The 22,171-nt window shown below is 37.6% G+C and overlaps 1 protein-coding gene across 10 annotated transcripts in view; it reads left to right on the forward strand.

Annotated features, from left to right (window-relative positions):
• The window catches only part of CEP152 (centrosomal protein 152), an 87,821-nt gene that overhangs the window by 11,810 nt on the left and 53,840 nt on the right, over positions 1-22,171 (forward strand). For 9 of the 10 annotated variants that reach the window (XM_064570506.1, XM_064570505.1, XM_064570507.1 and 6 more), the window contains exons 3-12: positions 3,092-3,195; positions 3,419-3,491; positions 3,572-3,850; positions 4,958-5,123; positions 7,374-7,514; positions 8,587-8,726; positions 11,976-12,176; positions 16,606-16,753; positions 18,422-18,513; positions 19,350-19,513. In XM_064570506.1, the coding sequence (XP_064426576.1) occupies positions 3,092-3,195; positions 3,419-3,491; positions 3,572-3,850; positions 4,958-5,123; positions 7,374-7,514; positions 8,587-8,726; positions 11,976-12,176; positions 16,606-16,753; positions 18,422-18,513; positions 19,350-19,513 (1,508 nt within the window). Of the gene's footprint in view, positions 1-3,091; positions 3,196-3,418; positions 3,492-3,571; positions 3,851-4,957; positions 5,124-7,373; positions 7,515-8,586; positions 8,727-11,975; positions 12,214-16,605; positions 16,754-18,421; positions 18,514-19,349; positions 19,514-22,171 lie in introns of those variants that run through there. The other variant, XM_064570513.1, reaches the window with a different exon arrangement.

A 22,171-nucleotide genomic window follows, 5' to 3' on the forward strand; every position in this document is an offset into this window, starting at 1 on the left:
AAGTAATGAGTGGAATTAAATGTCGTCATTTATAAAAATTGTTCTCTTTGCCCTTGAATCTGTTTGGTAGCTAGGTGGACCTTTAACGGGGAAAATTTATAGTTTATAAAAATCTCTACTTGGTAACATGCTAAATTGATCTGATAATTCTGTGTTTTATGGCACAAGGTTCAATGACCGAAAGCAAAAACTATTTGACAGTGTATATGAAAAGGGCACACTTTGATCCTGGGACTGGAAGCCTTGGGGGTGGGATTTTATTCCTGAATGGCCTTATTAGGAGGACTCACTTCATTTAGCTTCCCTCTGTCCTGAGAGTTATGGGAGCCAAGGAATATGGCCCAGCTATGCCAAAGCACTTCATGGAGAAATTTTTTGAAGGTGAATGAAATGCTTTTGAATTGTTAGCATATATGTAAAATATTTTATAAGAAACTAAATACTATAGGGATGATTTTGCCGGTTGATAAGTTCACCTGTGGATCTGGAAGCATTTTGATGAACTTATTGCTTATGCTCAAATTAATTTTCCTCTGTGGATGCCAATTTTGTTAATTTTGTGGTGTCACAGAGAAAGCTGCAAGAACTGCTTAGCTTTTTCTAGGTGAGAGGAAAAAATGTACCTTTCAGATGTCCCTGTCAAGGTTCCCCTTAATTATAAGGCTATGTACTTGAATCTCACTGAAGGTTTAGAAGAAAATATTCTTTCTGTACGGGAGTCCTTACTTGATGTAAGTATGAGAGATTTATTTTGTTATTTTTCTCTGTGTAGTATGTGGGAGTAGTCTTTTTCCTTAAAGGAGTGATGCATAATTATAGACAAAGCAGGTTGGACTACTTTTAAAAAACCTCATATATGTTTTTTACTTAGTGAATTTTGTGTCTTTCTCAAATCACTTTGCTACCTTTCACTTGAGGCATACATGTAGTATAGTAATATGTTGACGTGTTTAACTTTTAGTGGTTCTTTTGTGTTTCTTATTCTTTATATCTTTGGGTTAACTCTGGTATGGCTAATTCTCAGAATGGTTTTTCAATTACTCAGCATGAGCAGGTGACCAATAAATCAAGGTCTTGGTTATTAATATTAATATCAAATAAATTTTGAGATGCTTTTCATTGGAATAGAATATTTTTTCTTGTTTCATTTTTAAAGAACAATGGATTGAGAAAACTTTTTAAAAAAATAATACAGTGAATATTAGAAATATATGTGGGATCAAGGAAGTATCCCCCTCCCCTCTTCACATACCCCATTTCCATTCCCAAATTTGACTTCTTCAAAACCCAATTAACAATTGGAGCATTCCTTTCAGACCTTTCTTATAATAATTTTTTTTTTTTTTTTAAAGTGGGCTCCATGCCCAGTGTGGAGCCCAACACAGGGCTTGAACTCATGACCCTGAGATCAAGACCTGAGCTCAGATCAAGAGTGGGGCCTTTAACTGACTGAGCCACCCATGTGCCCCCATAATATTTTCATTTAACTTTTCACATATGTATTTTCTTTCAGGAGGTTTTTGATTGTAAATGTAATACTCAGATATGTTTTATAGCTACATTTCATTTTTTCTAAAATGGGTAAAAACAACTTGCCATAGACTAAGCCGTAGATCAAGGAGCATCTCATTTTTTTCCCATGTCTTACAGAGTATTTAATATCTTTCACTTATTGCGGGACGCCTGGGTGGTTCAGTTGGTTAAGCGTCTGCCTTTGGCTCAGGTTATGATCCCAGGATCCTGGGATCAAGTCCTGCATTAGGGCTTCTGCTCAGCAGGGAGCCTGCTTCTCCCTCTGCCTGCCGCTCCCCCTGCTTGTGCTCGCTCACTCTCTGACAAATAAGTAAATACAATCTTTAAAAAATTTAAGAAAATAAAATTCCCTCATTGCATAATTTTATGGGGTTCATTTATGCACTGTGGAGGACTCAGTCAACTTGTTAATTTAACTGGTGCTTTTAAAGAGAAGTCATAAGCAGCCCTCTTCTGTTTAGTAATATAATATTTGAATATTCTGATTGCTATAAATTTTAAGACAATATATTGGGAATTGAAGAAAGACATTTACAGATGTTGAAATTGAATAAATTAGACCATTCATCTCTTAATCACTGTTTATCTTGAAACAATAAATGAATTTACCTAGTTTTTATAGGTAGAATGCTTAAAGATGTGATTTATCTAGACAAACTGGGGAGTGAAATCAAATGCTTTTATGTCAGGTTTGGAGTTACGCTTTTGAGAGTGCTCTGTAGCTTTGTAGAAAACTGAGTTTGTTTTTTTTTTTCAAAGATTTTATTTACTTATTTGACAGAGAGAGACACAGAGAGAGAGAGGGAACATAAGCAGGGGGAGTGGGAGAGGGAGAAGCAGGCCTCCCTCGGAGCAGGGAGCCAGATGCGGGACTCGATCCCAGGACCCTGGGATCATGACCTGAGCCGAAGGCAGACGCTTAACGACTGAGCCACCCAGGCGCCCCGAAAACTGAGTCTTAAAGCTCCCTTTTTACTCAACTGTGTCACCAGAGCCGAGTATCATGTATCTTTTCATTGCTGGAATTAGATGGCAGTCTGCTAATTAGTCACTCTCCAAGGGGTTTCTATCACATTATTACAGCTTTTAAGAGCTTCTGGGCCACCTGCTGCTGCTGGTGGTACTACTGTTCTCACCACCTGGGCGAGGTAGAGCTGGCTACTCAGATTCCCAGGGGGATGTGTGATTGTCAAGTCCCCAAGGTCTGATTACTGGTAGAACAGGGTTCTGAGACCCAAGTCTGCCGCATGATAACATAATACGGTGATTGTACCATTATCATGACTTGCTGTGTTTCCATAAAGAAGGTTTAAAATTCTATTGTAATGTTAAGTGTATTTAAATCTAAGACATTTGTAGAAAAAAAGCCTTCTAGTATAAATCCTGATATTATGCATTCCCCTGAACATAATTTGTGTGGAATTTCAAACATTTATTAAATGGAGAAGTTAGGAACGTCTTTGACTTCTCAAGTCGAAGTCACTCGTTGCAAGGCAACTTTGGTTTGGCATCTCATGTTTCAGTCAGTGTGATATTGATGCTGACTTTCCTGTCTCAGTTGCAGCTGTTACTCACCGACCTGCCGCACGATATGCTGGATGATGACCTGTCCTCCCCCGAGCTCCACTATTCCGACTGCAGCGAGGATGGCACAGAGGGAGAGTAAGGACCTAAAATCACTTGCACTCATATGTTGCAATTCTATAAGGCTCTTTCTTTTGACTCTCTGTAGGCAATAATGGACATGGTTGTAAAATTGTAGACTAATTCTTAGAATTTTAGGTGAAGGTTAGAGAGGGAAGACGTTAAAATCTTGGGGTTCTTTGTGATATCTGTATCCAAATAAGTGATGGGCTCTAAATCTAAAGTATTGATTTTTCCCAAGACTACATCGCTCTGAGCAATTGGAGATGAATTGGCGTGAGCATCAAGTGCTCCCTAAATCTCAAAGTGTAAATGTAAGTATCGAGTTGATAATGACTTTGGCGAGGGTGGGAATAGATCTTAGTGCCTTTGTTTTACTCTTGTTATCTACTAGGACTATAATGAGATTCGGGATGTATATATTGGAGAGAAAAGTGGCAACGGCTGGGAAGACAGTCAAAGTAAAAATGACGACCAGCGTCCTGGCTGCCATCCCAAAGAAGGTCAAGATGAAGGTGGAAGTGGTTATACTCCTCCAAGTAATTATGAACAGACAGATTTATATCACCTTCCTGAAAACTTTAGGCCATATATCAATGGTCAGAAGCAGGAATTTAATAGTCAACCAACCAATGTAATTAAATTTTCAGATCCTCAAAGGAATCATTTCCAGGTATTATAAGAACTTGACTTTCAGGAGTTTGTGTGTATGTGTGCACCCATTTGTTTGTATGTGTATGTGTATATTTAAAAAATGTATGTAAGTGCAATGGTAAGCTTTATTTTAAGTACAAAAATCCCTGAGAGTGCTTTTGTTCAGGCTCGTGCTGAATTAGTCATGCTGTTTTCTGTTTACAATCTAATGAAATCATGATCTTAAGTTAGAATTTTAAAAGAGACTTTCCAGAAAGAGTTAAATGGTAAAAGTTAAGTTTGCCAAACATAACCATCCTCATTTACTGCTGCTTCTGGCTTCTACCACTTCACCATGCTTCAGTGAGAAGCTATGTTCGGGTATCTTGGTATAGTTTTAAAGTGGCAAATCTATGTAGATGATACCATTTAGTTACCTTGATTTTCTAGCCCACCACCTTTATAACAAATTTTAGGTTGAATACTTCAAATCTGTTATCTGTTTTGAGATGATACAGCAGTAGACAGGATGAATGTTAAGGAAAGAAACAGATTTTTTGTCTCCCCCGCCCCCGGGAGTTTATTAATGAGCTAAGACCTTAGGATATAGGTGGCTGCCTCTTAGACTTTCTGAGTGACATTGATTTTGCCAATAGCTTTTCTCTTTTTGCCAACAGCTATTCTGTGTCGCCCAATGACGGGATGACTTTTCGATCCTTTTAAGGTGGTCATTTTCTATCTCTATGGAATATTAATTATTCCACAAGTGTTATTGAATATTTATTATATACGAGGCATGTTCTTGTTATTGAATATGTACATTTTTATGTTCCCAAGATGTTGGCATCACCTAAATCATTCTTAAATATTTATATATGATCTTATTTGAATTCTTGAGTGTTATTTATGGAATTGGCCCCATTATATGCTCAGAAGTACAATTAAGATACATAAAATTACATATTATAGACTTTTAATTAACAGTGTTAAATGACTGTAAGTGGTATTTTTAAGCAAAGATGTATGTATGAAGTTTGCAATGGTACCACAATTAAATTTCCTGACAAAATTGAGGCGTCTAATTCAGATCATTTTCAAAGAGAAGGCCAAATCCTGATTGTCAATTTCATTTATCATCTTTTGATAGCAATATGTTACATCACAAGGTCCTAGTTGTCAAGCTTTGGAACCATATAAAGTGACATATAAACCTTATCAGGCTTCTGCCCAGAATAATGACTCACCAGCCCAGGAGATAGCAGGAAGTGACACATTTGAAAGCCTGCAACAACAATTTTTAGGAGCTAATGAAAGTATGTATCAAGTTTATATTTATTTCTTAATAACAGAATTGGAGAGTTTTGAACACTGACATACTCTTATTTTTTTCTTAAAGTATGATAATGGGATTGTGGTTGATTTTTTTTTTTTTTAAGTTCCGTTATTATTAGAGATCCTGAAGTATTTATGAATAAACTGATATGAAGTCTTGGATTTATTTTAAATAATATGTTGTTGGGGGTAATGTTAGGGGGAGATATAAATAAAGCAAGACTGACCATGAGTTTGTAGTTACTGAATCTGGGTGATGGGTTCATGGGGTTCATTGGACTCTTCTCTCTACCTTATATATTTGAAACTTACCATAATAAAACATGAATAGAAGTTCTTCTCAACTGTATATTTCAGTTGTTCTAGTTGGTTAAGACTTTTCTTTGGATAACATGTTTTTCTTACTGATTTGGAAATTGGAAAATGAAATTCGAGTTTTCTCTTCAATCTTAGATTTTTCATTACTACATAGAAATGTACTTGAGTAAGCCAGCCATTATCATCTTAAGTTTTTCTTTTAATTTTTAGACTTTTAGTGTAATAATTAGGCAACTCTGATATAAAGTACTTAATACTCAGAATTTAAACTAGAGTTATCTTAGGTTTTGTCATGTAGCATTTGCCAAAAAAAATTCCCTTTACATAGTGCAGGTATAAACATGAGAATGAGAAAAGTGTTACTAGAGAGTTTGGAGGAGATGAAACACCCGAAATCAAAAGCCATAATTTATGCTCTGACTGACCTGAATCAGCGATTCCTACATTTAACTTTTATCGTCATGCTCTCTGGCATGTGAAATAGCTTCTACTTATTGCGCATGTTGAAGAGCCAGTGTGACTCTAGAGTGTGACGCAAGCTGGTTGTTTCACATTGAAGAAGCCGGGGAAAGTCATCGGCTGTTCTGGATTTCCCAGGCTACACTGAGGAAACTGGACTGCATGTCCTAACTTCAGCGTTGCTTCCGTCATACACATGTGCCGCACGGTAGTTCTAGGGGAGGCCAGGCCTCACTTTATCCAGCAGGAGTCGACAGCAAATATGGGGTCACCTCTCGTGGTGCAGAGGGTCTTATGGAACGAGATGAGGCGGACAGCGTGTGTGGCATAACTGGGTTTAGGCTGAGTAAGCATCACGTCAGTGGCCTAACATCTTGGTACTTTTTCTCTCAGTCCTACTGTGTTCAGTTACCTTTGTATTTCTGGCCTTTCTGCATAGATAACCTTATGTCACTCTCAGCAGTCTGCGTTTTATCAAGTGATTTATTGTTTTGTTTAAGTTACACGTTTGCCTAAATTTGACATTTGGAAGTTAATTAGATAACCTAATGGCACCGTAGTGCTGAATTTAGTGATTACAGCTTCTTAGCCCCAGTAGTTAAAAAAATGACTTTGGGGAGAGGTGTGGCCTGTAGACTGCTCATTCCTGGGCTAGTCCTGTTCTAAGTTGACTTGTAACAAAGTTTTCAGTCTTCATGGGTTTCTTTTGGTCTTAACCTTATCTCTTTTTAAAAAAGAAGATTTTTTTGTTTGTTGGCAAGTAGAAGCATTCATAGTTCTAGAAGAAAATGAAGAAAAGTATTTGTCATTTTGTTGTTGAAGCACTATCCTCCTCCTCCACATCACTTTTTCTCTTTTCCCCCCAGTCATTTTTAAGTGGTCCCTAAAATGACTTTAATCATTTCTGAAAGGAGACCTCAAAATTCTTTATTAACTTATTCACTGATTTATTAATACAGCAGTTATGTGCTAGCATGAACATGAATATGATGTAATTCCCTCTCCTGTTTAAAATATTTTGAGAAGAATTTCTAGAAATTTTCTTTAAAAATGGCTTTGTAGAAGCTGATGTACTTTTTCCCCCCAATTTTATGAGAGCATAGAACTCTGTTCCATTGTAATTGGTATATGCTTTTTCTTTAGCCAAAATGGTAGTGACTCAGGGTTATACTCTAGACCAGTGACTTCTTAAACTTTTCTGGCAGTGACCACAGTAAGAAGTACCTTTTTTACATTGTGATGAGGATCTTTGTAAATAAGTATGTATAACTAAAACAAATGTTTCACGAAATGATCATTATTCATGCTGCACTCTGATATATTCTGTCTTATTTTTTTAAAAAAAATGCTAGTCACAATCCATTGAATTGATTTCATGATACTAATGAGTTGTATCCACAAATTTACATTTGGGTATGCTTTTATCTAATAAATTATCTTTAATTTTAATGCAGATTCTGCAGAAAATATGCAGATTATCCAACTTCAGGTTCTTAACAAAGCAAAAGAGAGACAACTAGACAATTTAGTTGAAAAGTTAAATGAAAGTGAGCATCAAATTAGATATTTGAATCACCAGCTTCTAATAATCAAAGGTAAGATGACACCTGTTGGGTGCTGTCATTTATGAGGTATACTAAAGCTAGATACCTTGTTTCTAACAGCTCATTTTAAATATGAAGCTTAGAGTGGATGCACTTGGTCAGAGGGCTCATAATGAGTCCATCAGAATGAAACAAAAACCCAGGACTTTTGACACCTTGCCTTGGATTACTTCTCACTAGAACATTCTATTTCAAGGTCCTCATTTTCTCCCTCTTTCTCTTCTATCAGTGAACATTATTTAACTATGCTGATAGCATTCTGTCCTAATAAGTTGTTGATTCCTTATGTAGTTTACCTTGGCTGAAGTATTCCAATTCCCAGAGAGACTTGTGTTTAGCTTGCAGTACATTTTCTAAGCCTGCAAGTTAATGTAGGATTTTAATCCAAGTGAGTTAGTGATCCTGAACTCCGTTGGGCATGTCAAGGAGAAAAATAGAGCCATTACTGGGAGAAGCACATAGAGGAAACACAGTTTCAAGTTATAATTGCTTACTCTTCGTGCTTTCTGTAGTTTTGGTCAGTGGTGAACTTTTCATTTGTAGAATAATTTTGTGACTGAACTCTAGCTTGTTTCAAACTTAATTGATAGTGAAAAGGTCCCTTTCTGTAATGTTTATAAAATTTATTTTGAGAGAAGAACTTGTAAACTGTTACAGTAAAGTATGTGGGAAGAATTTAAGATTAGGTGAATTTAAAAGTTCATTGCATATATGCAATGAAAGCAAATAGTCCTCAGATTCCTTCTTTGATTAGCAGGGACTTGTCACATCTATGTAGCTTCTCAAGTAAACAAATGCTAAAATCATTGTTAGGAAATCTTGTGGTTCTCAAAAGTATACAGTAAGATTTTTGAGGGAAGTGGTTCTGGTTTTCTCAGTTTTTTGGTACCACTCAGGCATTCTTTTTTTTGAACTTGCCTGGTTTTCCCTAAATCAACTGAAGTTTACTATCTGAATTGCACCAACATTTATATGATACAGATCTGATATTTGATAAGAAATTGTGAAAATAAGTTACTATAACAGTAACTTATTATTTATATAAACATTTTTAATGTTGTAGATGAAAAGGATGGCTTGACCCTCAGCCTCCGAGAATCACAGAAACTCTTTCAGAATGGAAAAGAGAGAGAGATACAGCTTGAAGCACAAATAAAAGTGCTGGAGACCCAAATACAAGCACTAAAAGTGAACGAAGAACAGGTAAGTATTTGTCATGATTATTTATGGTAAAAGGTTATTTATTACAGTGAAAAGTTTACTTAACTTTTGGTAATGTAGGACTAAATTTAGCAGAACTTGCAGTTTATATCTTCTTCCACCATAAGCCTGCTTTTGTTTCCCTTACTTTGGAGGGACGGTGCTCACATCAGCCCAGGCACCTGCGCACCAGATAAAAGTCTGCAGGAGACCTCAGCTTGTCTCTTCCCTTTCATCCAGTCAGCTGCTACCTTCTGTTGAGTCTCCGCATTTCTGTCCACATGTCCCTGATTCGGGATTTTACCATTTGTTGTACAAGTGTCTTAACTAGTCCCTAGTCTTTTTTTTTGGCGGGGGTGGGGGTGGGGGGGTGGGGGGGGAGGGAGAAGGAGAGAGATAATCTTTTTTTTTTTTTTTTTTTAAAGATGGAGAGAGATAATCTTAAGCAGGCTCCATGCCCAGCATGGAGCCCAACGCAGGCTTCGTTTCATGACCCTGAGATCATGACCTGAGCTGAAATTGAGAGTTGGACACTTAACTCACTGAGCCACCCAGGCGCCCCTAGTCTCTAGTCTTTGACTACTTCTCCAAATTCTCTCTTATGGCCAATCTTTCTAAAATACTGATTGTTTTTCCCTTGCTTAAGGCCTAACCCCACTTTACTTGTGGGATGAAGTGTGGCATGGAAATGGCCATGTGATCCTTGCCTACCTCTTCCCTTATTTTCCTCAAACTCAGTAGTGTGTGTGTTATTTTTATGTACTTGTATACACCGTCTCTTCTCACTGGAAGGTCCTTCCCCCAGCACACTCTAATTGGTTAACAGCCCCTGCTCATGGGTTTCCTTTTCCTGAGTCTTCCCTGCCTTCCAGCACATAATAATAGATGGTCAGTATATGTTGAGTGAATGTTGTTGGTGAAAACTGATGTAACCTGTACATATTTTGTCTTACATATTTCTCTTTTCCGCTCTGATACTATCACGACTATAGTTTTATGGTGTGTTTTGAAATGTGGTAAACAAGGGCTACAGTTAGTATTCTTAAAAAAAATTGTAGCTCTTTCTCACATTTTCTTTTCTAAATTTTGCATATCAACTTTTTATGTTTGTAAAAAATCTTGTTGAGATTTTGATTGGTGAGGCATGAGGCATTGTGTTTACCATTTTATCGATGAGTTAATCAAGTTTTGGAGAGGTCAAAATTACTTGCCCAAGGTTACAAAGCCAGTTATTGACAAAACAGCAGCACCTAAATTTCCTGACCCCAGTAGACTTGCCTTTAAAGTGGTGGCACAGGGAAGCCTGGCTGGCTCAGTTGGTGGAACGTGTGACTCTTGATCTGGGGGTTGTGGGTTCGAGCCCCACGTTGCGTGTACAGGTTACTTAAAATCTTAAAAAAAAAAAGACAAAAGTGGTGGCACATTCTTTGATTAATGAGATAGATAGCCATTTAATGGTTGGAAATGGTCACAAGTCATTGGTAGCCAAGCTTGGTGGGGGGTGACTCATGAGAGTGATACCATTTTGGAGGTGGGGAAAGAGGGTGGTTAAAACTGAAAGTGACAAGCCTGGTGAGGGGTATTAAAGAGGGCATGTATTGGATGGAGCACTGGGTGTTATACGCAAACAATGAATCATGGAAGACTACATCAAAAACTAATGATGTAATGTATGGTGATTAACACAACATAATAAAAAAAAATTGAAAGTGACTATAAAATCTGAGTTTGGTTTTGGATGAGATGTGTGCCTAGTTCTGAGGATGGTTTCATGAAAGAATTTAAACAATGCTGTCTCATATCTGGTTCCTTATCCTTCAGGTGTCAGCTAAAACAAGCCGCCTTATATCTAGAGTAGCCCATAGCTCCATATTCCTACTCTCCTTCATCATGCCATAGGCTATTACTCTATTTTAAAACTATCTGAAATGATCTCATTTGTTTACTTGTTATTGTTTATCTCTTCTCACTAGAAAATAGTAAGAGTTTGGACCTTGCCGGTCTTGTCATCATGTCCTTAAGTGCTTAGAATCCTGCCTAAGTTCTGCCTGAAGTATTCACATTATTTATTGAGCAAATGAATAAATGTCATAAGCACTTTAAACAGTATTCGAATAGTCAATCTCCGGAATAGAAATGAAAAATAAGCCTCATTTGAAATTTTAATTTTTGTGTAAGAGACTATGAGCATTTTTAACTTTTTGAAAATTGATAGTTCTTATAAAAAGTTGAATTGCTTTTATGTAGTAAAATGTTACAACTTTTAGATCTTTTTATAAGTTAGATGTTGCATGTATAAAAAATAAGGCATAATGAAAACAAAAGCAACAACAGAATCACCTAGTGTACTGATTTTCTATCATTGGCATAAATTTAATGGCTTGAAACAATGCGTAGAAGTCTGACATGGGTCTCACTGGGTAAAAATCAAAGTGTCAACAGGGCTGTGTTGCTTTTTGGAGGCTCTAGGGGAGGATCCATTTTCTTGCCTTTTCCAGCTCCTGGAGGCCAGCGGCATTCCTTGGTTTGTGGCCCATTTTCATCTTCAGAGCCAGAAGTCACTGGTTCTGACTTTCCTGCCTCAATTTTCCTCATTTAAGGACCTTTCTGGATATATTGGACCCACTCAGATAATCCAGGATAATTGTTTTTATTTTAAGGTCATCTGATTAGCAGTTTTAATTTGGTCTACAGCCTTACTTTTTCCCTTGCCATGTAACATAACATATTCACAGGGTTTAGGGATTAGGACATGGACCTCTTTTGGGAACCATTATTTAGCCTAGTACACCATTATTATTCAACAACTGTATAGGTACAGTTTTCAAAACTTTGTTGTTAACAAGTGATCGTTGACAATTTTTATCAGTCAAGAAACAGTTGTCATTTTTCTGTGACCCAGCAATTGGATTGGCCCCCACACTTGGCTCACAGAGCAATGCCAACAGCACTGGGACCACTGTTGTAGCAGCAGATTCCTTGTCTGGTACCCACATCGCTGTCATGCTGAGCAAAATCCTCCATCGCTCTCCTCAGGTAACTACATAGTGTTTTTCTCAGTGGATGTTTCCAGCAACCATGGGCCTGATGGGTCCCAGCTAGAGAAGTCTTAAGAAACTAAAGCCACTGTAGGGAGACCCTTTCCTTGTCTATATTCTTCTTAAAGGATGGTTGATTTTTAGCGTTACAGTCCATAAAGAGAGCACAGAGTCAAAATAGCGTAAACATGGCTATCCTGTGTGTATCCACTAGATGATTAAGAAGTCCAGGACAACTGAAATGGCTCTGGAGAGCCTGAAGCAGCAGCTGCTGGACCTCCGTCATTCAGAATCACTTCAGCGTGCTAGAGAGCAGCATGAGAGCATTGTGATGGGCCTCACGAAGAAGCATGAAGAGCAAGTGTTGTCCTTACAAAGGAAATTGGATGCTACAGTTACTGCGCTTAAGGAACAGGTTAGGATGATTTCACATGAGCAACTGTTCTAAACGAGTAAGGCTGGTTATTTTTTGTAACTGATATTTTGTGGTTCAGCATGCTTGCAGTAGGTGTTTATGAGTAAAACTTAAAAGCCAATGATTTTTAATCTGTGAAGATGTCCTGAAGGCTTAATTTTGGAAATTCTTTCTCTTATAATTGGTTAGTGCTTTCTCAATTCTCACAATACTAGTCCTTTATTTGTAGAGTATTTATACATACTGTTCTTGTTGCCCTAGAGTAAATCCATACTGAAAAGAGTGAGTGTTCTGGGAGCTGGTCTTGAGAGGTTGTCCTGGTAGCTTAACCAGTAGAAAGCCTTTCTTGGGCAATTTACCTGTCAGTAAATATTGTCTAGAAGTGGTTCTTGGGAGAAGAGTTAATTTTTGAGAATAATGTAATAACATAAGGAGGAAAGTCTGGTCTAAAATCACTGAGATGTGAAACTTGAGCATCTCTCACAGTCTGTATTATTTTTGCCCCAAAGGGAATAAAGTGTAAGATGAGGGTGACTCAGGTGGTGGGTTTGCTTGTGTCCCAAACAAACCCCAGGTAATCACTTGAACGAATAAAATTTCAGAGTGCACTTTTCTTCTTGTAATTTCAGAATTAATTTAACCCAAGGGAAAAGAGCTGAAAAGTAAGATGGGAGGGTATGGCCAATCCCACCACCCTTAAAATTCATCCTGATTTGGGTTGTTATTTTTTATTTATATGACTGACTAAATTTTTCCATGTGTTAGGTAGAAGTACATAAGATTATGTACATAAGTACTGCATTATTGCCAGTAATAATTGTATACCATGTTATTTTTATATGTGTTTATATGAGTTTTTATTAGATTTATTTTCCTAAATATACTTTTTTTTGTATAGAAAAATATTGTGAGTTTGGTGTGGAGGCTATCTGGGGAAAGACAAAGGCTATGCCAAATTATTGAAAAAATCTTTAGTATTTAAACAAATGGCATTTGAGATATAGTTTTATTTATTTTGGCTGTGTTTATGTAGTAGCATTAAAGTTAGTTGGACTTGGACAGTGGTCCTTCTTGGATGACTAGAGGGGTGGAATCTGGTGGCTTTTCCTTGCAGGGTTGAGAATCTCTCCATTCTCTGCTGACTTTGACATGTTACACAGGGGAGGGCTAGAAGAAATTCTTGCTGTGTTCAACCCCTGTGTCCACTCCATTCTCTGTTTTCACCACTACCCCCCACCCCACCTGCTTCAATAGAAAGACACTGGACTAGAACACAGAACAAAGTCTTGATTCTGTGCTGACTGGGCTTCAGACCCCTGAACCACAAATTGAAGTTGTTGATTAAGGTCTTTTCCACTGTTACACTCTGTGACTGATTTTATTTTATTTTTTTTAAACAGACCATACACTGATGTTAGTCTCTGGATATAATTGCATAGCTGCTTTGCAAAGTGATGATTCCAAAGTGTTTATAGTTTTTCCTTTGGGGAATGTTTCTTAGAGTATTTCTTTTGTGCTGTCAATTTGGCATCAGTTGGCTCAGCAGTATTTTTAATAAAAAGACAATCCATATTATCTTAGAATCCAAATTGAGATTCCTGACTAGAAAGTTGCTGTAAAGATCAACCAGGAGCTAGGTAGAGGTGCCTGCCTATAATCAGAAAAATCTATGAGTGTTCTATACAGAGGGGCTTGATTTCTTAGAGTAGCTGATAACCATACATACATTCTGCATTTTGCCCCTTGCCCTCTTTTTCTTTATAAAATTATTGAAGAGGTATATTAAATATTTCCCTTTCAGATAAATCTTTTCCTATGTTCCATTTAGCACATTACTAAGACAAATAAAACAATTCTTGGAAGATAGTAGCAAGGTACAAATAACTGGATAATTTAGTAGATGAATAAGTTTGCCAATTTCTAGGTTCTGAGCAGCTCTCACATAGTTACATACAGCTGTGTCCCTATGTGCTATAGTGTTAACAGAGTTTACACTACAGTGTTAACAGAGCCGATGTTCACACGTTGTGCTAGTTACACAGACTTTTAAACCTGGCATCCCCTAAGGCACTTTATGACTAGACGCCAGGGCTTTGATGGATCCTCTCAAATTGTGGGTATGATTTTCTTTTGGGTGTCAATAAATGTGGTTTTTTTGAGAAGACCCACAAACTTATTCAGCTTTTCCAAGAGGTTCATGTCTCCCCTTGCAAAAGGTTAAAAATCACTGCTTTGTGAAAAACTAGTTTTTGGTGGGAAAGGACTACAATTGTAAACTAATCATTATTATGATACTCAGCCAAAGCTTCTTGGGAGCTCCGTGTTCCTTCAGTGACAGAACTCTCTAATAGCAAACCATCTCCTGGACTCTCCCTCCTGTCTTCTGTCTCCCATTCATGGAAGTGTCATTTTCTGAGGTCTCTGAATGTCAGGTTAAGATCTCTGATTATCTCCTTGATGGTATAAAATCTTTCTTCATTCTGGTCTTGAAATCTGCAGCTTCGGGTGAAGTTGTGGACTTTGGTTTCTATGTCATGACTTTTGCCTGGTCTACTTTCCAACTTTCCTTTAACGTTATATTTAAAGGCTCCACTTGAAACACCTTCTCTTGGCTTAGAGGTTCCCACAGACCTCTGTGTGGTCTAATCCTCATGTCTCTGTGCACTAGAAATCTGTTCAATTCTATTTGCTCCCATAGATTTGGCTATTATCTCTGTCCCCACACTTGTTCAGTCTTAAAGCTGTCTGCCTTTAACCATCTTGAGTTGAATGTTCTCGCTCAAGCTACCCATAGAAAAGAAGGAACCACTCATTTTGTTTCTTGGTATTGAAACTGAGCAGGTTTTTGAGTGTAATTGGTTTCCCTGAACTTGTCAACAGGAAACAATGTGGTTCAGTCGATCGTTGCAATATTGCCACAGTCAGCCTTCTCTTTATGTTTTTCAAATCTACCTTTTCTTGAACTTTCTTTTTGCCAGTTCTCAGTCTCTTATAAAAGTTATTACGGCCTCCCCGGCCCATAAATGTTGTCTCCCCACCCCTTCTCACACACACATTCACACTGTCATTAATGTTAGCCCATTCATTGTGTTTGCCATGTTATTTTGGCGCTTTAGAACCATGCTTTTCAAGCTGGCCTGGGAATCAGCAGCAGTGTGCCAAGAGGTTTGCACTGTTGAATAAACATGGAGCAGTTTCCAGAAGCTTCATTTTGCTCAGAAATTTGGTAGAAAAAATTTAAAGCAGACATGACTACATTACGAAATAGAATGCAAAATTCACATGAATTTTTTAACTAAAATAGGAGACTTCAGAGTCTTTCCTCCGCTTAATGATGCTGTCAGTATCCTTATAAGGTGTACCTTGTGTTACTATCCTTAAGGCATTTTTGGGCTTTAAGTTATCCAATGGATCAGGCCCCACATGCCTTTTCTTTGCTTCAAAGCCCTTTTCTTTTTACCACTTATTTTCTTCAGGCCTTTTCAGGTAACTTTGGCCAATTAACTTACTCCTGCCTGTCTCATTCTCTGCCTTTCTTGTGGAATTCAGCCTGTGTAGTCTTTTTTAAATGAGAAGTGATGATTTCTTCTGCCTAGTCTTGGGACTTCCATGGCTTATTACTCCCAAACACCTTTTTCTTTTTGAAGAAATTTTAATATATTGTATACATGCTCCATATTTTTCTATATATTCCCTTACAGTTACACAAATGTGTGCACACACATACACACATTTATCCTGTCTGGTTTTCTTTGTAATTTATTTTTAAAGGTTGTTTGTTCCTTTGTTTTTGTAGCACTCACTGTGTGTAAGGCACTGCATAGGTACCTTCAAGGAGACTTTATTAAGAAAAATAAGACATGTAAAAGGTAGAAAGAAAAACAGAGAAACAGATTAAGTATAAAAGAAGTTCAGAAGAGAGTGAGATTATTTTTGGCTGCCAAAGTAGAATGAGCTTTTGGCTCTTCAGAATAGAGCGAGTTTCCATGTATTTATCTGAATCCTTGCTGTCTTGGGATACAGATTCCATGGTTCAAAGTGGTCTGCCTAAATATATATACATACACTTATACTGATAGTGTAACATGCAAATAGGAGTGTAATACATTTTCTTTGGCTTGAATAGAATCTAATTTTAGAATATCAGTGTCTTGTGATTGTAGAACAGAAAGGACTTTAGAAATCACTGAATTTAACCTTTATTAGCATAATTACAAAAGAAAAAACAGATGGAGAAGTTGATGACTCACCCGAGATCATAAAAGTTTGTTCTAACTCCCAGTCCTGTGCACTTAACCTTGTAAAAGAGGTGACGCTGCTCTGTGATGATTTTATGTTTGACCTAAAATCCAATTATGTATTATATTTGTTAGTTCAGTATTTAATAAGTGATCATGACAATGACTTCTTGAATACTTTTTCTACTTAGGAAGATATTTGTTGTCATTTGAAAGATCAAGTGAAAGAACTGGAAAGGAATCAAGAAGCAACCAAATTAGAAAGGACTGAGATCATTAACAGATTGACGAGAAGTCTAGAGGAGAGTCAGAAGCAGTGTGCCAACTTCTTGCACTCAGGTGGGTGTCCGGGATGGACTCTTGTCTCCCCGGGAGGCTAGTATAATGTGCAGAGCAAACATAGTAGGATCCATGAGTTATAAAAATCCAGCAAAGGCAGAAAAGATTGTCAGTGACAATTTTTTTTAGCATTGTTATCATATATGTATAAAGGTATACTGCATTTTCATTAGATAATTTAGAGAACACAGACAAGTACAAAGTAGCAAATACAAATAACCAATCATCCTACTACACAGAGATAACTGTTGCTAATGTTTTTAATGTATTGCCTTCAAGTGAAATTGAACACATACACATAGGTAATTCCCTGCTTCTGCACATAGTGCATTTTTGAAAACATACCAAAGCTGAATATACAAAAATTAAACAATAAAATATATGTTAGAAGGTAGGTTTTATCCTTGGGAAGTAAAAATGATTATGAAATCCCATTATATTTTGCTTTTTAGAATCAGTCTGATCATGTATTTCTGTCATTTTGTGAAACTTCTTTCTTTAATTTTTTTTTTTCCTCTCACACTTACCTGGTCAGTTGAAGCTAGGGAGTTATATTTTTGTCATGCTTAAGATTTCTCATATGGTTTCCATGGTATTAAGTTTGAGACATACACTGTTTGTCATTAGTTTCAGCAGTACTTTTATTTCTAATTCATTTTTATAGAATGACATTAGAGTAAAAGGCAATAAAATAATCGCATGTTTATGCAAACTATCCTACCAACAAAACTGCCCTGTGTACTGGTGAGTAGCTCCTGCTGTGAAAATAGCTCAGTGGTTATTCATGACCTGACATATGAAAGTCACACTTGGCATGTAAAGCCAATTCAGACTGTTGGTACAATGTGTATCAGAGTAGCTTACTCAGAAGTTGAAAGTACTAAAGTCAGAGACTGTCAAATATGTGTGTGTGTAGGTTTTGGTGGGGGCAAAATTGGCTCATACCCTGTTTGGACCCCCCCACCCCCCGTTCATTTTTGTATCCTTGTTTCACATGGTATTATTTAGTGAGCCTTTTTTCTTGCCACTAAAGGCTTTGAAAATACGATTTTCTTTAGTTGCATAATATGCCGTCATTACTTTGCTTAACCATTTCCCAGATGCTCATTTTCTTTTGAGGAGGCCCAATAAAGTCCCTTTTAAGGGAGCCTCCCGTAGTACATTTAAAACATTAGGTTACCGAAGTTTCCGAAGCATGGCCCGAATATGCTTTTTTCACATGTGGAGGTGGGGGTGGTGGAAATAAAAGCATTTCGAAAGCAGCTAAAGGCAGCAAGATGTAGTTTTCTTATTAGAGGGTAGAAATGGGTTCCAAAGAATTTTTGCTTTGGCTTTCTGTGAGTTGGAACGTTATGCTCCTATTAAAGGACTCGTGGAGTATTAAGGTCTGTAGACGTGGCTGATTTGATTCATAGCAAGGTCACAGTAATCCCAAGTCTTCAACTTCCCAAGGACATATGATGAGCCACACTAAATGTGTAGACATGTTTTGGAAGTGTCTGGACCTCTGCCTTCTGGGTCCCACTGGCTACACCTTTGTGCTCCTAGAAAGGTAATGAAAAGGTAATAAAGCAAAACTCCACCTTCTGTAACCTCAGTGTTCATCTGTACATCGTGGGTACTTTGTCCCTTTACCTTTGGTGTACTCTATGACTTTTTTCCCCATAGGCTCCGTACAGGAGGTGGCTCAGCTACGGTTCCAGCTGCAGCAAGCACAAAAAGCACATGCTATGAGTGAAAACATGAACAAGGCTTTGCAAGTGAGTGTTGCCACTTGGAAGAGACTCTGTGGGTAACTGAATTAGGCAGTGCTTACATCACTTTTCTGAACCTTGGATTTCTTTATAAAAGAGGTAGTTGGACCATCTCCAGACCAGGCACTGAGAGTTGTTCACAGTCTCACCCACACAGTTAGGTAGTCAAGCCCAGGTCTGTCTTGACTGCAGAGCCAGGCGCTGCCCCCCCCCCCCCCCCCCGGCCCCATCAGTCTGCCTGTCGCCTCCTTCACATGGCGTGTCCTTTCATTTCTGGGTGTATCCTGGAGATAAGTATATCTACAGGTGTGGGAGACCTGCAGTTTCACTGCGACTCTCTCACATCCTCCCCCAGCGCTACTTACATTTTCCACTGGAGGAAGAGTTCCAGTATTACCTCTGCTGGAAAGACATATTTTGCCTTTTCCCACCGGCAGACTAAAGTACAACACGTTCTTGGCAAACCAGTCCACTCTGTCCTCTAGAAAGCCAAAAAGTGCTGCTGTCAGTTTCTCAGCTCAAGGGACACTTTTTGTGGAGGACAAAATGTAAGCGAGGGAGGTGTGAAAGAAGCTCCTTACATTTGCTTTCTCGTTCATTTATTCATTTGTTCGTTCAGTTTACTTGAAAACTGATATGTGCTGGCCTTTCTGAAGTTATATATACATATATATAAAGTTATTAATATATATATTGTACACCCATGTTCATAGCAGCATTATTTTAGTTATTTTTAATGTATGTGAAGAAGCATTTCTGATCATTAAAATGAATTTTGAAGCATAAATGAATGACTGATTCTTTCATATAAGAAAATAATTCTCAATAATTTTGTGTTTTAGGAAGAATTAACAGAACTAAAAGATGAAATTTCTCTCTATGAATCTGCTGCAAAATTAGGAATACTTCCAAGTGACTCAGAAGGAGAATTAAATATAGAACTCACTGAATCATATGTGGATTTGGGTATTAAAAAAGTCAACTGGAAAAAATCCAAAGTGAAGAGGTATTAAGAAAATCGTTTACTATAGACATTAATAGTACTGATGATACATGTAATTGAGTGGCACCAGGCATGACATGACTAGGTGGGACAGAAGGCTTTAGTTATTTCTAATGAAGTATAAATGTCTGAAATCAGAATGAACAGAAACCTCAACTATTGATATTGTACTGTCTTCAGTACCAATAGGTACATCAGTTTCAATAAGGTAAAAATGATGAAGTTGAAGTAAAGTTAAAATATACAGAGTAAATTCTATGACTCAGGTTATGTATCTTTTATTATTAAGGCAAGGACATATTATCTTTATTCATACTGTGTGTTGAAGGCAGGTACATGTCATTTATCAATGGCATGTGAGAAAATAAACATTAATTTCCCCTAGGATCTTTCCTGTGACCTTACTTTTAAAATGGGGATTCTGTCTTTTATACCACTATTTAACACAGATACTTTAGCAATCTCATGAAAAGGGAGGGCCTTATCATCCCTTGTAGGGACTGATGGGGGAGGGAGTGGGGTGGTAGAAGAGGGAACACATTTTGGTACCATTAAACACTTAAAAGGTGAATGAAGGATGGGATGTACATTCTTGAGGCACTTGTGGTCTGGAAGGAGCTATGCAAGGCTCTGGGAGTAGAGTACAAAAGATGAGGATAAAGCTCTCCCTTCCAGCAGGGTGTTTACATTTGCCTGGGCAGGGAGAGGGAGACATACTTGTGAGCAGCTACGTGCTGTGTGCTACTCGTTATCCTTGACGAACAAAGAGGCATTTATCCAGTCATTCCTTCTGCTGGTGTAGGAGAAGGACGAAAGATGGGTGTTTGGCAGAGACTGCATTTAGGCTAAGGAGAGACTTTCTTGAATGCATTCAAATGCCAGATCCCCATGGGCCAGTCTCTAGTTTCAGACTGAGTTTACCATCGTTATTGTTCCAGGAAAGTGTTTATCACCTGTTGTGTTTCAGGTATCATGCAACTAAATACAAGTGTATGAATCTCCTGAAGGGTTTGCTCTACAATAAGTTTTAGAAGTTAAGTATTTTAATCCTGTGATTCCATTTTCAAAACAGTAAAATGACATTCAGAAAATTGAAATCTCAAGTGATGGGGTACTCCTGTGAAACAAGGTGTTAATTCAGTTTAGTAAGGCTCCATTTATCTGGAGGGTCAATCTTTAGGGACTCTCATCTTGACAGATTACAGCTGCAATCCACAAGGAAGCTAGGATGCAAATAGCACAACTAGCATATATGGTGTATTTAGTGGGAGCCACCCTCAGGCTTTTATCCCAGGGCCTTATTGACTTAGATTTGTTTGTATCCCGTGAGTTCTCTGAGTTCCTGACTGTAGAGTAGCTGGGGCAGAGGGCTAGAAGAGGTAATACCAGTGTTTCAGTCAGCTAGCTCGGCCTTAGCGAGGAGAAAACTACAGGAACTACAGCTGTGATCTACCTCAAAATGCCTACAGTCATGATCCTGAGTTTTGAGGAAAGCCTTCATCTTTGCTTAGTTAATAAAAGCAAAAAAGGATGTATACATTATATTTTTTAGACAGATTTACATAAAATTTTGAAGTTAAAATGTAGTTATCTGGAAAATTTACTGCTGTGAATGCCTTGTTTCCTGTTCATGCTAGATTAGTTCTAAATGGCTAGTGGAAAGAGCATGGTGTTGAGACCCAGATTTTGTTTTGATTTGTAGTTTTGCCATTTATCACTAGCTTTGTGATCCTGGGCAAGTTTCTTGGCTTTTCTGAGCCTGTTTTCTCATCAGGTTTTTTCTATTAAGTAGATTATAGATGTCCCTTGGGGGTTAAAATGAGGATTAAAATATAAAGGACCTCATATAATATGTTCTTGCACATATTAGGCGTTTATTTTTAATTTTTAAAAAAATTATTAGTGCACAAATGGGGAGGGGGAGAGAGAGAGGCTCTCAGGCAGACTCCCAGCTGAGCATGGAGCCCAACAAGGCTGGATCCCAGGACCCTGAGATCGTGATGAGCCAAAATCAAGAGTTGGACGCCTAACTGACTGAGCCACCCAGGCGCCCCACACATATTAGACATTTAATTGTTGATAGTTATTCCTATTATCATCTAGTACATGATTGGTTAAAATATACCATTGATCCAGTTTTCATATTAATTCTCTTTTAATTCAACATATACTTCGTAAAAGATTTTTGATCCTCATCTTAACCTTGAGGAAACATCAGATCTATATCTTCATTTTAGGGTTGGGAAAACTGGAGCTCAAAGGGCTGAACTTTTTTGCCCAAGAAGACAGACCATTAGCAGCAGAACCAGTCCTTGAGCCCAAAACTTTACTGTAAATCTGTTGGTTCGTATTTACATGACAATCAAACCTTTTTACTTTCAACTTCATTCTTCCTTATGTCTTGTATTTTAGAGGGTTAAAGATTCAGTTCATCTCAAAAAAGATTTTTCTCCAGTTTGTTATTACTTTATTTTAATTTGAGCTATAATTAGCCTGGGAATTTGGAAAATAATACATACATATGTTATGTAAAAATAATATGTTTTATTTTTTCAAGTAGACTTACTTCATCATGATATCTACTAAAATGTATTCTGCTTCTGCCCTTTAAATTTAATTAGTACTCATAGCCAAAATCCTACAGTAATATAAAGCACATTC

This window comes from Mirounga angustirostris, unplaced genomic scaffold (assembly GCF_029215605.1).
Source record: "Mirounga angustirostris isolate CCGP_5_RB_7025 unplaced genomic scaffold, mMirAng1.0.hap1 SCAF_9, whole genome shotgun sequence".
Taxonomy (NCBI): domain Eukaryota; kingdom Metazoa; phylum Chordata; class Mammalia; order Carnivora; family Phocidae; genus Mirounga; species Mirounga angustirostris.